The sequence below is a fragment of the Psammomys obesus genome, unplaced genomic scaffold (genome assembly GCF_907164565.1).
Source record: "Psammomys obesus unplaced genomic scaffold, mPsaObe1.curated_primary_1811, whole genome shotgun sequence".
In the NCBI taxonomy this organism is placed as follows: domain Eukaryota; kingdom Metazoa; phylum Chordata; class Mammalia; order Rodentia; family Muridae; genus Psammomys; species Psammomys obesus.
In genome coordinates, this window is record NW_026592710.1 from 3,389,672 (window position 1) to 3,405,538 (window position 15,867).

The 15,867-nt window shown below is 53.0% G+C and overlaps 1 protein-coding gene across 4 annotated transcripts in view; it reads right to left on the reverse strand.

Moving 5' to 3' along the window:
- Nphp4 (nephrocystin 4) overlaps nt 1–15,867 on the reverse strand; it is a 115,429-nt gene that overhangs the window by 10,839 nt on the left and 88,723 nt on the right. For all 4 annotated transcript variants that reach the window (XM_055615152.1, XM_055615153.1, XM_055615154.1 and 1 more), the window contains exons 17-23: nt 12,184–12,344; nt 9,399–9,579; nt 7,326–7,451; nt 6,205–6,410; nt 4,947–5,173; nt 4,591–4,777; nt 3,903–3,989 (exon numbers count right to left, since the gene is read on the reverse strand). In XM_055615152.1, the coding sequence (XP_055471127.1) occupies nt 3,903–3,989; nt 4,591–4,777; nt 4,947–5,173; nt 6,205–6,410; nt 7,326–7,451; nt 9,399–9,579; nt 12,184–12,344 (1,175 nt within the window). The remainder of the gene's footprint in view (nt 1–3,902; nt 3,990–4,590; nt 4,778–4,946; nt 5,174–6,204; nt 6,411–7,325; nt 7,452–9,398; nt 9,580–12,183; nt 12,345–15,867) is intronic.

The window sequence follows — 15,867 nt, forward strand, 5'->3', positions numbered from 1 at the left end:
AAAAAAAAAAAAAAAACAAAAACAAAAAACAAAACCCAGGGCCAGATGGTTTCAGCGCAGAATTCTACCAGACCTTCAAAGAAGAGCTAACACCAGTACTCTTCAAACTATATACAGCAAGCCTATAGCCAATATCAAACTCAATGGAGAGAAACTTAAATCATTCCCACTGAAATCAGGGACAAGGCAAGGCTGCCCACTCTCTCCATATCTCTTCAACATTGTTCTTGAAGTCCTTGCTACAGAAATAAGACAATTGAAGGAGATCAAGGGGATACAAATTGGAAAGGAAGAAGTCAAAGTATCACTATTTGCAGATGATATGATAGTATCCCTGAGTGACCCCAAAAATTCTACCAGGAACTCCTACAGCTGATAAACACCTTCAGCAAAGTGGCCGGATACAAAATTAACTCAAAAAAATCAGTAGCCCTCCTGTATACAAAAGACAAAAAGGGCCGAGAAAGAAATTAGGGAAACAACACCCTTCACAATAGCCACAAAAGACATTAAGTACCTTGGTGTAAACCTAACCAAGCAAGTCAAAGACTTGTATGAAAAAATTTCCAGTCTCTGAAGAAAGAATTAGAAGAAGATATCAGAAGATGGAAAGATCTCCCATGCTCATGGCACGATTAACATAGTAAAAATGGCCATCTTACCAAAAGCAATCTACAGATTCAATGCATTTCCCATCAAATTACCAACACAATTCTTTACAGACCTTGAAAGAAAAATTCTCACCTTCATATGGAACAATAAGAAACCCAGAATTGCTAAAACAATTCTCTACAGTAAAAGATCTTCAGGAGGTATCTCCATCCCTGATCTCAAGCTGCACTATAGAGCAACAATACTAAAAACTGCATGGTACTGGCATAGAAATAGACTGGTGGATCAATGGAATCGAATAGAAAACCCTTAACATAAATCCACACACTTATGGACACCTGATTTTTGACAAAGATGCCAAAACCATTCAATGGAAAAAAGACAGCATCTTCAACAAATAGTGCTGGTCTAACTGGATGTCTACATATAGAAAAATGCAAATAGATCCATACTTATCACCCTGCACAAAACTAAAGTCCAAGTGGATCAAAGACCTCAACATAAAACCAGACACACTAAACTGCTTAGAAGAAAAAGTGGGGAAGAGCTTTGAGCTCATTGGCACAGGAGACAACTTCCTGAACGGAACACCAACAGCACAGGCTCTAAGAGCAACAATCAATAAATGGGACCTCATGAAACTGAAAAGCTTCTGTAAAGCAAAGGGCACTGTCGTCAGAACAAAACGACAGCCTACAGATTGGGAAAGGATCTTCACCAACCCTATATCTGACAGAGGACTAATATCCAGTATATATAAAGAACTAAAAAAGTTAAACAACAAAAAAATCAAGTAATCCAATTAAAAAATGGAGTTCAGAGCTAAACAGAGAATTCTCAATAGAGGAATATCGAATGGCAGAGAAACACTTAAAGAAATGCTCAACCTCATTAGCCATCGGGGAAATACAAATCAAAACAACCCTAAGATTTCACCTTACACCCATCAGAATGGCTAAGATCAAAAAACTCAAGAGACAACACATGCTGGAGAGGTTGTGGAGAAAGGGGGACCCTCCTCCACTGCTGGTGGGAATGTAAACTTGTACAACCACTCTGGAAAGCAATCTGGCGCTTTCTCAGACAACTAGGAATAGCGCTTCCTCAAGATCCAGCTACACCACTCCTAAGCACATACCCAAAAGAGTCTCAAGTACACAATAAGGACATTTGCTCAACCATGTTTGTAGCAGCCTTATTTGTAATAGCCAGAAGCTGAAAACAGCCCAGATGCCCCTCAGTGGACAAATGGATGCACAAATTGTGGTATGTCTACACAATGGAATATTACTCAGCAATAAAAAACAAGAAAATCATGAAATTTGCAGGTAAATGGTGGGATCTGGAAAAGATCATCCTGACTGAGCTATCCCAGAAGCAGAAAGATGCACATGGTATATACTCACTCATATAGACATATAATATAGGATAAACCTACTAAAATCTGTACACCTAAAGAAACTAATCAAGAGGAAGGACTCTTCTAAAATGCCCAATTCCTATCCAGAAAGGCAAAGAGGATGGACATCAGGAGAAGAGAAAAGAGGGAACAAGTCAGGAGCCTTACACAGAGGACCTCTGAAAAACTCTGCCCTGCAGACTATCAATGCAGATGCTGAGACTTATGGGCAACCTTTGGGCAGAGTGCAGGGAATCTTAGGAAAGAAGTGGGAAACAGTAAGATCTGGAGAGGACAGGAACTCCACAATGAGAGCAACAGAACCAAAAAATCTGAGCACAGGAGTCTTTCCTGAGACTGATACTCCAACCAAGAACTATGCATGGAGATAACCTAAGACCCCTGCACAGATGTAGCCCATGGCAGTTCAGTATCCAAGTGGGTTCCATAGTAATGGGAACAGGGACTGTCTCTGACATGAACTGATTGGCCTGCTCTTTAATTACCTCCCCTTGAGGGGGAAGCAGCATTACTAGGCCACAGAAGAAGACAATGCAGCCACTCCTGATGAGATCTAATTGACTAGGATCAGAAGGAAGGAAAAGAAGAGCTCCCCTATCAGTGGACTTGGGAAGGGGCATGCATGCAGAGGGTGGAGGAAGGGAGAGGGATTGGGACGGGAGGAGGGAGAAAACCACAGGGGGAATACAAAGTGATTAAAGTGTAATTAATAAAAAATTTTAAAAAAAGAAATAAAACTCAGAAACCCGTTAGATTTTTAATAAGCCTTACACACTGGGGCTGGACAGATCTTAACCCCTAACATACCTTGTTATTTCCCAGCCACACATTCCACCCGAAATTCTTGCACATGCTACATTTGGACTGCTTCTCTCCATCATGCCAGTCCTCAGAGCAAGCTCCTCCCAGTCACATGTTTCTCATTCACACTAACCCATGGTGACCTGCTCCTTCTCCTTCCTTCCTTCTCTGCTGAACTTTTCTCTCCCACCCCTCGTGATCCTTCTGCCCTCCAAGCCTGTGAACCTTAGCTCTGCCTACCCCTCTTTTGCCCAGGTACAGGCAACTTTATGGGCCAATCAGGGATAATTTGGGAGGCAAGGTTACACAACATCATCTGGTGTATGTGTGCATTTGCTCACAGAACAGTAAAGATCTCTGGGGACAATCAATTAACACTTCAATACACAGTAGCTCTATATCAACCCCAACATATCTATCTATCTACCTATCTATCTATCTATCTATCTATCTATCTATCTATCTATCTATCTTCTATCTATCTATCTATCTACCTACCTATCTATCTATCTATCTACCTACCTATCTATCTACCTACCTACCTACCTACCTATCTATCTATCTATCTACCTACCTACCTATCTATCTACCTACCTACCTATCTACCTACCTACCTACGTATCTATCTATCTTCTATCTATCTATCTATCTATCTATCTATCTATCTATCTACCTACCTACGTATCTATCTATCTATCCATCCATCCATGCATCTGTGTATCACACACACACCTTCGGAATGCTGCCCCATGGCCATGTGCTGTGACAGCTGTGTTTACAGGGCAGCAGCCAGCAGCCACGATGATCATCAGCTTCCTGTGCACAGAGCCAAGGCTACACAGAAGACTCCAGGGCTGTCCATCCATGCTGGACCCTGTCATTGGTTGAGCCAGTGTCTGGGCACAGCTAAGGCCTCCTGGTCCCTGCCACATCCTATTCCAGTCTAGATCCCACCCAGGAAGGAAGAGAGGAGGCAGGGTCAGGAAGAACCATCTAGCAGCAAACGCCATATGCTTGGCTTGAAGTCCTCTAAGACTAAAACCGCCAGGCCATCTTGAGCCCCTCCTACCTTGGCATGTTTGGTAGGCATGGCACTGCACTTCCAGAGGGGTCCTGACGACTCTGTGTCCTTCTCTGAGCTCATCTCAGCGAGGGCCTGGGAGACAAGGAGCAGAACAAGTGTGTCAAGGCAAATCACATGACAAACAGATCTCATCTCGGACCAGCCAGGCCATGCACTCCAGGGCATCAGTGTGTTCTGGTGTGGCCTCCTGCAGCTTGATGCTGCTGCCCAGCCTCACCCACCAGACGCGGTCAGTGCTCTGTGGCCTGTCCACGGACCCTTCGGGCCCCTTGTAAGTAACACTGCAGGGCTAAGTGTTAAGGCAGTCAGAGCATCAATGTGAGCTCCCCGCACCCTCACAAGTGTGCATGTACAACGTATATATGATCGGCGCACGCCTCCCCAGCACCTCTGCCGGCTCCGTGCAGAGGAGCACATGCCGCAGGGGAAGGGGCCAGCAGGGCTGGTGACAGGTGTGCCCTCCCTACCCCCACACCAGGGGAAAGAAGGATCCAGGCTGCTGCACACTGCCTGGTGGAGGGGCCATGTGAGTGGAGCAGGCAGCAGTCAGGGCCAACCCTCCCCCTCCAGGCAACAGGGAAAGGGAACATTTGCAAATTACAGAAAAGCGTTCTTCCCCTGTGCCACCTGGCCGGCCAGCACTTGGCTGCTGTGTTTGGGTCTCGCTTCACACCTGTGTTGGAGCCAGAGGGCCCATGGAGAAGCTCTGGTACTTGAAGGGGATGTGCGCAGTCTCCCGGGGCCGCAGGTAGAGCTGGGGGGCCAGGCCGCCCCGCAGATGGAACATGTCCTCCTCCAGGGGCGTGTGCAGGCCAGTGGCCTCCTTGAAGTACCTCCACTCCTGGCTGTCCAGGACGATGCTAGAGGGGCAGAGGCAGTGGTGGGCCACACTGTGTAAAGGAGAGGCACCCACCACCCACAGACCCTGTATGAGGGGACGCAGGCCAGCCCGCCCGGCCTCCACACCAGAGGCCCACAGCCCAGAAGATGCACAGCCCAAGCACAGCTGTCGGCGGCAGCGGCTCTTACCTGAGCTCAGGGCTGTCCAGTTCAATGGCCACCGTGTGCTGAGTGTTGTGCGGGTTTTTAAGGGCAAACTCGAAGAATTCCGCTGTGCCCAGGGTGGCGTACAGAGTGTGGTGGGTGGTGATGGCCTGACTCAGGACGCTGCTGATGCTGTCAGCCTTGGTCCGTTCTCGGTAGGCGTCAATGACCTGCATGTCCCGTGAGTGCTGTGCACGAACGTTGTGCTGGGCCTGTCAAACATGGGGCCACACCTCACGTCCTCCCTGAGTCCCGTGCTTCCAGCCCAAGCTCTGCAGGGGCACCAGACTTCTTCTGGAAATCAACTTCCCCTTCTTCAGCCTTGTGGTTTGGAAGTGCTGCTTGTCATCCATACTCCAGGGATCTCAGTATTTGTCTGAACAGATCACAGCACGACACCCCACGTGCGCCTAAGAGACCCCTTCAGCCACCAGGGAAAGATGCCAGGCATAGCGTATGGGAATTAGGATCAGCGATGTCAAGTGACAAAGAACCACATGGCCACAGGACTCGCCCAGCAGGTACCCAACATGGAGAGGAGATGTGAGTCACGTGTGCCAGGCCAGCCTCCAGCTGACCTTGGGCCAGGTCCACACTGGACAGCCAGGTGCAGTGAGGCTCAACCGCCTCCTGCCTCACACCCTCTTCCCTTGAGCCCTCTTCCACCGCAGCCACCTCCCTCACACCCTCCTCCCTCAAGCCCTCCTTCTCCACGCCCTCCTCCCCCACATCCTAGCAAAGCAGTGGCCTGCAGCACTGACAGGGTGTCCAGTTTGCACTATGAAGTAGGGGTGCTCTGTAGGGCTTACCTACCCTATGCCAGGGCTCTGGCGGTGCAGATTCGCCCTGAGCCCCTCGGATCCAATGCTAAGGAGGCTGAGCTGGCAGAGGGGGCAGGGCAGTGGCCTGAAGGGACTTTGGACTTAAACTCACTTGAAGTAAGGACACAGAAGCCCTGGTCTCCAAGTGTGCGGTGAGACCTTTTAACAAAAGCTCTCCTAAGCCGGGCATGGCAGCGCACATCTTTAATCCCAGCACTCAGGAGGCAGAGGCAGGTGGATCCTATAAGTTCAAGGCTAGCCTGGTCTACAAAAAGAGTCTAGGACAACTAGGGCTACACAGACAAACCCTGTCTCAAAAAAAAAAAATCCCCTGTTGGCCAAAGAGTCCAAGTCTGAGTCCTCTCCTGCAAACAGGGAATAGGCAGGTGAGAGAGGAGACAGGTTGGGGGGGGGGGGCTCACCAGCAAGTTGATCCTTCGGCTGTCGGGCTCCCCTCCGGACTCCTGCAGGCGCACCAGCCGCATCCTGGCCAGCTTGCGCCTGTGCACAGCGTCCGCCTCCTGGCCTGCAGCCTGTGGTCCCTGACCAGCTCGAGTGTGGGTCAGCAGCATGGCGGCCAGCTCACTGTCCACGTCAGCCAGCTTCTGCGCTTGCACAACACGTTTTCCTATTGAAAGGGCCAAAGGGAGGGGCGGAGTTCTGGCAAAGCCAGCGATGGCCCCAGAGTGGGTCTGCGCCGTGTCCTCTATGACAAAGATGCAGATTCAGGGCCTGGTCCCCGAGCAGCTCCTCAAACCTAAGCCACTCTGACCCTGGTCCTTCCCTAACACTAGCAGGTGGTTTTCCAAGAGAGAAGCCAGGTGCACACGTGTATACTTGCACGGTCACACCCTCTCCCGAACTGTGGCCTCAGGTGGGGAGGTCACTGCTGAGAGGCCTCTCCGGCATACCTGGCACATCTGCGGGCTCCTCACTGCCTGTGTGTGAGTATCCGCTGTACTCGGAGTGGGCACCCACATAGGATGTCAGGTGTGGACGTCTGTGATACCAGCTCGGGACGTGGAGACAAGAGGATCCCAGCAGCTCACGGCTCACTAGCTAGGCAGTGTAGCCAACTGGCAGGCTCTAGGCTTAGTGAGGGGCCCTGCCTCAAAAACTTAGATGGACAGCTATAGACATTCAGTGCCGACCTCTGGCCAGCACAGACACACACACACTGACACATACAGGCACGCACACACAGGCACACATGGATTTTGTCATCTCTTCCCTGTGTGAGCAGCTCAGACTTAGGCAATTAGCAGAATTACCATCACTCTATAAGACAGCATGGTTGGATGCAGGGGCCCAAACAGAGGAGCTTAGAGGTTCAACTGCTCTTTAAGCTCCCTGAGGCCATCATTATGGACCCCAGCTGGACACACCCAGCCAACCTTGGACCCAGACACTGGGGCAAGGGACAGCAATGTGAATACACACACACACACACACACACACACACACACACACACGCAGGCTTCTGCCTTACTGCCTTCCACCCCACCCACGTGCCCCCCAGCATGGGGCCATAGTCCCAACTCACGCCCAGGGCCGCCTGGTGTAAGGAGGCTTCCCCCAGAGAAGAGGCTGGCTCCATCATTTGAGATGACCCGAGACCTGGATGGTGGCAGCGAGCTGGAGCCTCTTGCTCTCGGCTCACACGAGTGACCTAAGTGAAAAGCACCCTGGTAAGACAGGGTCCATGCGGAGCCCGGCCTGCAGCCGCCACGACACTCCCCAACCCTTGAGTGTGCTCCGTGCCTGCTGCTGCACACCAAATGCATCCCGCACGGTGGGCTGTGGCAGTCTCTTCTCCAGGCGTGCCACCACTAGGTGTCAGTCCCACACCAGAGTGCAAATCCGTCATCGTCAACACTCTAAACCCGAGCTTTGCCGCCATGGGTCCACAGACGTGAGCACCTGCCCAAGCGCCATCAGCCCTGCTGCCTGCCTCCCAGGAAGGCTTTTGCAAGAGGGGTCCCAGCTGGGTCCTCTCCCACCTACGTCACCAGCATGACTGGCTGAGAGAAAGCAGTGAGAGAAAGGGTCATCGAGTCCCTAAAGGACAGGAGACAGCCTGAGAAACATGAGCACGCACAGCCCACAGCGGGTCCGGGAGGAGAAACCACGGAGCGAGGCAGCGTGGAGCCGGCAGGGGAGAGCTGGCGGAATCCTCTGTGCTATGCCATGCAGCCATCGCTGTGAATGAAGCTGCTGGGCATAGCAACCAGGCCGATGTGCACGCCGGCTTTGTGTCTGTCACCCTAAAGGCTCCCGCTGCCAGCGTTCAATTTGCTGAAACATGACTGCCACACCAAACGGAATTACTGGTCTTATAAAGAAATGAAGGCCGTAACATTTCCCCTACCTGACGAAAAGGGGGAGGGGGAGGCCCCACCGACACGGTGCCCCACACTGTCCTTCACTGGCGGCCACCAGTGTCCCTTGTGCTGGCTATCTCTGGCTCTTCCCCACACGCTTATCTCCGTCTTGCAGGCAAAGTATGAAAATGACAGTTTAAGATAACATATAACGGAGCCCATCTTTCTTCTGAGATAAGATTTCCAAACCCAGAGTCAGTGCACATCTGTGGGCTGCTGAATTAAATATAACAAGGCCTGCCAGGGTTGGAGCTGGGCACGTCCCGAGGCTCCCAAGTTGCACGGGCTCCTGAGTAAAGTCTGCTCCTCACAGGAGCCTCATTTATTTCTCCAAAACCTAATTGAGTTTTGCTGTTTCCATATTGTCTATTTTCTAGGCTGCCTTGGATTTACATTTGTAAACAAGCAGGCAGAAACCTCCAACCAGACTTAATGAGCTGTGTGTTCACTCCTCTGCCGCCGCAAACCCGAGCTCCAGCACACTCGGCATGTGGCCCGTGGGGTTCCTGGACTTAAAACCAGGCTGGGTTTTGAGGAAGGGAAAAATCCCTAATAAGAGGGCAGAGACCTTGATCCCATCCTCGAAACGGCTTCCCACAACCAGTCCTGCACTTTCGACTTTCCCAGGAAACTCACCCACTCTTTAGGGTACACTCACGGGAGATCAGTGAGCTTTGTGCTAGCTCTTAAGGGTCCCCTGCTGGCCCACCTCCCAGGACAGGTGTTGGCCACCAGCACCCCGGCCTCTCAGTCCTTGGTGAAAGTCTCCTCGGAGTCCCAGGCAGGACCACCCAGCGCCTGCCCTCCCTGGCCAAAACAAGAGCAGGCTGTGCTCGGTGCTCTGCTGAGGCCTCCTGACAATGTCACTGTCCTCAAAGAGATGTTTTCCTCCATCTGCTGTTCCTGGGCTACACAGAGAATTGGAGGCAGCCCTCTTCTGATAGGTGATTCTGGGGTTGGGACTCCAAACAAGATCTCCCCAGGCACGTAGTCACCTGTTTGAGGGTGGTCACAGGACCCAGGGACAAGCCTGAGGAGCCTGGCAATTCCAAGCTCCCCTCAGAAGCCAGGCAGTGGATGCCGGCCACCGACATGGGTGCTCACCCGCAGCTTGTTGGTGCCCTACAAAGTGTGGGTGCCCACAGCGACGCTCTCCTCCTGCTCCAGCTGGGAAGCTGCGGGCTAGGGAAATGGCAAAAAGCTAGGTGAAGCAACTGAGGCTGCCAGGCTCTTACCCACATTGGCCAGGGTCAGGTGCAGCCGGCCCTTCACTACCGTGTGCACACCGATCGGCTTGATGCTGCCAAAGCCAGCCACATCACCACTTGCCACCATCGTGTCCTGTTCGTACTCAGTGGCCACAACCTCCAGCTCATGTGACACCTGAACTGCTGGCCGCCCTTGGCGGAGGAGGTGCTACAGAGGGAAGAGAGACAGTGCTGACCAGCTGTGGTCTAGCCAAGGCCACTTCCAGCAGCATATAGAGGGCAGCTCCTGACCCACCCAGGGAGGTCCTGGAGGAGGAGGGAGGCAGGTCCACGAGGGGCGCCAGGTACAAAGCTCTACCACCGGCCACACTGAAGGGGAGATGAGGCAAGAGGCAGCTTCTCACAGACATCAGCGAAGCACAGCCCAGACTGCCCAGGAACAAACACTGGGTGGCACTGTGGTACACCAAGGGCCTGGCAGCTGCCTGACAGGAGCCAACCTCCAAGGGAAAGAACAAGGCAGGCACTGACCAAGCCCCTCTCTGGATGAGCCCTGGGCAGGGAGCCAGACTAAGATGTACTGTAGAACCCACAGACAGGGCAACCGGCTTCAGTGTGGCCGGAGGGGCCAGATGGGGCCACATGATGTGGGGACCTCTGGGCCTGGGCTGAGGTGGCATGAAGCCCTACATGCTAGCTGAGGCGGAAAAGCAGAGGGAGTGGCACAAGCCCTGCCCAGGACAGCATCCGAAGGGCTCTCCTGAGCATCTCCCCAGCTGTTAGTCCTCAGGCTTCTAGCCCGTGCAAGGCTGGGGGACTCAGGATAGATCACAGGCTCCAGGCCAGCTTGGACCTCATCCACCATGGGCCCTGAAGCTTCCTGCTGCTAGCAGAAGTATGGAACCAGACGGAGGCCAAGCTTCTGTAACCCCCAAATCTCTCCCACAGCCATGAGAGCACCTCCCCTGGGAGCAGAGAGGCCAGGCCTGAGCCACTCCACACCCTGGAGGCCGCCAGTCCAGTGCCAACTGCACGTCACAAGTACACATGTGACCCAGGGCCCCTCATACTAGAAAGCGGGCAAGGCCTTTGGAGACGACCCAGAAATATCCAAGCAACAGCTGGCATTTGCAGGAAACAAGGAAGTGTGAACAGAATGAGGTGTCGACCCCATCACGGCGGAAGGCTGATTGTGAAGACTGAAGGGTCTGGCTTCTCAGAGCCCATCAGGAGCAGCCGTCCTTGCTGGCCCAGCTGCTCTGTGCATCTGAAGCCTCACTCCGATGCTTGGGACGTGACATCAGGGCACACAGAGACAAGGAGCATGAGCACTAGGGCAGGGATTGTTCACCAGCTCTGATGGTTATCAGTTAACCGTGACCTTTCTCTTCTTTCCTTGAAGGAAGCACAGGGGCCACAGGCTCTAGCCACACAAGGAGCCCTTAAACCCAACCTGGATTCTTCTTTGCTTTTTAATTTCAAAACTAAAGGAGCGGAGCCACAGAGCAGAGAGGCAGCTCAGCAGGTGAGAGCATTTGTTGCCCTTGCAGAGGATCCAAGCTCAGTTCCCAGCACCCACCAGCAATTCAGAGCACAGCTGCCTACAACTGTAGCTTCAGGGGACCCACCGCCCTCTTCTGGGCTCTACGGGTACCTGCAGGCATGTGGAGAGTGTGCATGCATGCATGAATGCCTACACTCGTGTGCGCTCTCTCTCTTCCTCTCTCTCTCTCTCTCTCTCTCTCTCTCTCTCTCTCTCTCACACACACACACACACAGAGGAATTTCCAAGGAGATAGACACCATAAGGTAACACATGGCTGGGCAGACAGCACTACCCACCATGCTTCCATGGCTGCCCTGGGAAGTCCCTGTGTCTCCCCTGACCCCCTCTGCTGCAGACCCTGCCTCCAGCATCCGCACACCATCCCTACCCAGGGAGCACCGTCCTCACGAAGGACACCATGGACGCTGAGCAACAGGGAGGGTAGCAGAGGCAGGAGAGGTTAAGAGGGGGAGAAGAAGGGAAGAAAGGAGGGGCAGAGTGGAGGGATACAGGTCGGGGTCAGGCACACAGAAGCAGGGGTTGACAGCTGGAATCCATGGGTCTTGGCACCCAGCACTACGGAGGACAATGTGACAGCAGGGAGCCTGGAAGACAAGAAGCTGGGATGCAGGAGGGCCCTCAGCATCCACCATGATTACACAGGGCTGAGGCCAGTCCAGGAACATCCAGTCCATGATCTTATGCTGATCCTCTGGCACAGAGGAAGAAGGCTTAGGAGGAAGTCCAGGGAAGAGTGACGGATCTCAGTGTCAGCACAGGGTGAGGGAGGGAAAGACACAGAGGTTTCTGACTAAAATCACAGCACACACTTCAGAGGCTTGGGTGGAGCTCAGCAGTAGACTGCTTGCCCGGCATGTACAAGGTCCTGGGTTCGATTCTCAGTATAGGAAGGGAAAGAGAAATCCATGATGGCCAACAGAAACGAGGCCATCAGTCATTTCCCCTCAGATGGGCCGGCTCCAGGCCCTGCAGAGGACAGGCCACCAGCACCTGCCCTCAGACACCTGCTTCATCACTTTGGAAGGACAGAGGTGGCATTACTTGGCAGGCCAGAGTGGGAGAGAAGCTCACCCAGAAAAGCATGGCCGTGGGATCCAGCCTCCGTGGGGAAGGCTCTCCTGTCAGGGGGCAGGAACCATGGCACAGCCCGCTGCTGGGCTGTGACCTGTCCGTTAGGGCGCAGGCTAAACAGTGCCCTGCCCCACATGGCTGCAGTGCCCCCCCCATGCCCTGGCAGGCTACTACCTTCATGCGGATGCCAGCGGACCCAATAAGGAGCAGAGAGTCTCCGTCCCAGACATCCACCTGCAGCGTCTGGGCAGCCAGGTAGTGGGTGAACCAGTGGCGCTCGCCGGGCTTCAGGAAGGCAGGATCCACCATGTACCTCAGCTGGAAGCCGGGAGAGCCTGCACAGAGGAGGCCCGAGTGAGTCCACCAGTAATTGGAGTCATTTATCATCTTTACATTGTTGGAGATATTTCTGCTCTGCTCATGATGACTAATTTCTGCTTCCGTCACAATGACAGTTAATAAACACATTAATCAAAAACATCATAAAATATCCAAATTAACAAAACCAAGAAGACTGTACCTCCTCTCCAGTGTGCACAGTAAGCTCCCCAAAATAAGACTTACGGATTCCACCCAGTCCTTGTGAAACAGCAGATGATGGATGGGGACAGAGACCCGTGAGGCTCACCAGGGAGTTTATTATTCTATACACAGCACTTAAGGAAGAGAGCAGCCACATGTGCTGTCAAGGTTGGGTCCCATGGGTGCGCGCGCGCACACACACACACACACACACACACACACGTGCACACACGGACACAAACAGGCATTTTGAACCTGCCCCTACTGGGCTACTTCAGTGCAGCACAGCAGCCTGGGAAATCCCAGGTGCCTCTCTGAGGCTGCAGCTTCCCCGAAAGCTGACTATCATGGTAGCCAGGCTGCGGCCTGTGCCTTCACCTTCCTGGAGAGACAGGGTCATTAATCCTGAATCGACAAAACTGACAGTGAGATCACCGTTAGTTAAAGTGCACGGAGCAGCAATGCCCAGAGACACTCAAAGCACCATCTTCCCCTTCCATCAACAGTGCCAACAGTATCTGTGAAGCCGAAGTGAGCAGAGAGAGTGCAGCTGCTCCCGGTCACCCCTCCCTCCATGACGTCCTCTCTAACACCTCAGCCTCATGGGTGCACAGACCAACATCCTGACGGATCTCAAGACAGGCAGCAGCTTTTCATGCCAGAAGAGCATGTGACATGAAACAGGGCACAGCCTAGGATGCTGGGTTCCAGCCTGAGAAACGGGGAATGGAAAAATGGGTGCTCTCTGCTGAGGCCTGGGTTAGGTCATCTCTTGGGTGGAGAAGCAGGAGAGGAGCCAGGAAGACTAAGAGGAGCCAAGAGAAAACCGCCACACAGAAGGCAGGTATGCCCACTGTGGCATCTCTCAGGGCACCAGACACAGGCGCCACCAGCCCCTGCCTGCAGCCGGTCCCCAGTTTGGCAGCCACTCACAGGTGAGCATCTGGCTGGCTCCTCACGCCTCTCAGGGACACCCGGGCTCTGAGGCCCTATGAGGATCAGAGCCTGGGCTTACCACAGAGTCAGACCAAGGCTTCAGAGCAGTGCTGCCTCAGCGCATCCCAGCAGGACCTCTGTGGAATGACTGTCCCAGGGAAAGAGACAGAGCTCACCACATGCTACTCAGCTTCCCCTGGTCACATGCCCACCCATCTTCCTGGGACAGCCTGGGTCCAGCATGTCCCAGGCTGGACCCTTGTGTCCCTGCTCACCAGCTGGCTCACCTGCTCCATCACCACGGTATCTGCCAGCTCCCAGGCCCCTTCGATGCTCCCACCAAGTCACACCAGCAAACCCTAGCTGTGCCCAGCTAGATGCCAGTTCTCAGACGAGGAGCACAGGGAAATAAGGCACACAGGGCTTGTGCCTGTGTGGTGCTAGGGTGGAGGATTTGCCACTGAGCAAATCCTCAAATCCAGAGCAGCAGGCCCAGGCCTGCCTCCTGTGACCCCTGCTGGCCATTCAGAGCAAGCTGGCCACTTCTTCACACTGCAGGCACAGCCCACCACACTCCCGACCAGTCAAGACCAACGGCCTCACCCTTGCCGCAGCCACAGAAGGCCTTTCCTGAGAGTCCTGTGCCATCCCTAAACGGCTCAGAAGCTGTGATACCACCGGCCACACCAAAGGAGGGCCCCACAGGCCAGGGCACGTGGCTCCTCCCCAGGTTCACAGCCCTCACCACTTACACCTCCGTGCCCATTCTGGTGAGGTTCCTGCAGCCCCCGAGCCCAGCCCCACATACAGCCTGAGCTTCGGTGGACACATTTCCCTCTCACTCGACCCCGCCATCCCGTCACGATTCGAATGCCCCCTGCCCTGCACAGGTGCTCACAGCTCCAAGTGGCACCCTTTCTGTCCAGATGGCATCCGGAGGTCAGAGTAAACGGCACCAAGTGAGGCAGAGGTGGGAAGGCACTTGGGCAGCAATGCCACACAGCCACTTTCCCCTGCGGGCACATCAAGCAGCCCACAGGAAAAACAGCGCCCTGGGCACCAGGGTCTGCCTGCCCCGCAGGAGCCTGCAGCGAAGCACCAAGCAGTGTACCCAACCACAGAATGCTGGTACGCAAACACAACTACATGAAGCCACAAAGAAAACCTAAACACACCCCATAAGGTAGAAATAATACAACTCCAGCTTTCTGAATACAGTGCCGTCAACTAGAAATCGTTCATAAAAATTTAATGAAAACAAACTTGCAACTTAATCCTAAGTGACCATGTGAAAGGGAACACAGAAAGGTTTTCTAGAAAGCCTGACCTCATGGCACAGGCCTGTCATCCCAGCACTGGGGAGGAGGAAGCCGGGGGATAGGAGCTCAAGGAAGGCCAAACTGGGCTACACAGTGAGCTTGAGGCTAGCCTGGCTACATGCCATCCCTACAGGAGGAGGAGGAGGAAGGAAAAAGGAACAAGAAGGAAGAAGGAGGGGGAGGAGAAAGAGGAAGGTAAAGAAGGGATTCTAGAAAAACAATAAAGGCACGACTTATCAGACTGACTGAGGCACAAGACAGTCTTCAAAGGAGAAAACTCACAGCTCTGCCAAGTGCATTAAGTGAGCAAGAAAAATTGGGAAATTAATGATCAAAAATACCAAAAAGAGGGGCTGGAGAGTGGCTCCGAGGACAAGAGCGCTGGCTGCTCTTGCAGAGGACCCAGGTTTGTTCCCAGCATCCTACACGGTGGGTCACAACTGCTATGATTCCAGTTCCAGGGTATCCGACGCCCTCTTCTGGCCCACAGAGGCACTGCATGCGCGTGGTGCCCATGGAGACACTGATTTTCTCTTCCTCTCTTTATTTCAGTTATTTTACTCTTGAGAAGACTGTTATTTTGTATGCAAATATCTGTGGTATGGTTTAACGCTCAAGTTTATTAATTTTTACTCTGGGTTCCTTGTATGTTGAATCTGGGCTTCGGGCGTCTCCGGCTATTACCTGTCAGGACCTGTCTTGTCTTTTCACCTCCACTGGTGTTTGTTTGTTGGTGAAACCCAGAGCCCCAGAGTTTGGTACACGTATATTTACTGTTGCACCCTCCTAATTCAAGTCTAGAAGCTTCTTTCTCTCCTCTAACTGTGGTTTGATGGCTACTTTATTAGGTGTTAAGACTGACCACACTGGCTACCCCTGGGCTTCTACTCCCCTGATAGACTGACATCCTCCCTTTGACTGCCAGTCTGTGGGTGCCTTTGCCAGTGAGGTGCAGTGGTTGGAGACAAGTAGATATTGCTTTTTAATCCGACCATTTTTGTCTGCACCTTTTAATCAGAGATTTGATATACTGAGCATTACTATTTAATATAACACGTGCAGTCAGTTGGCTGTGGGGTCC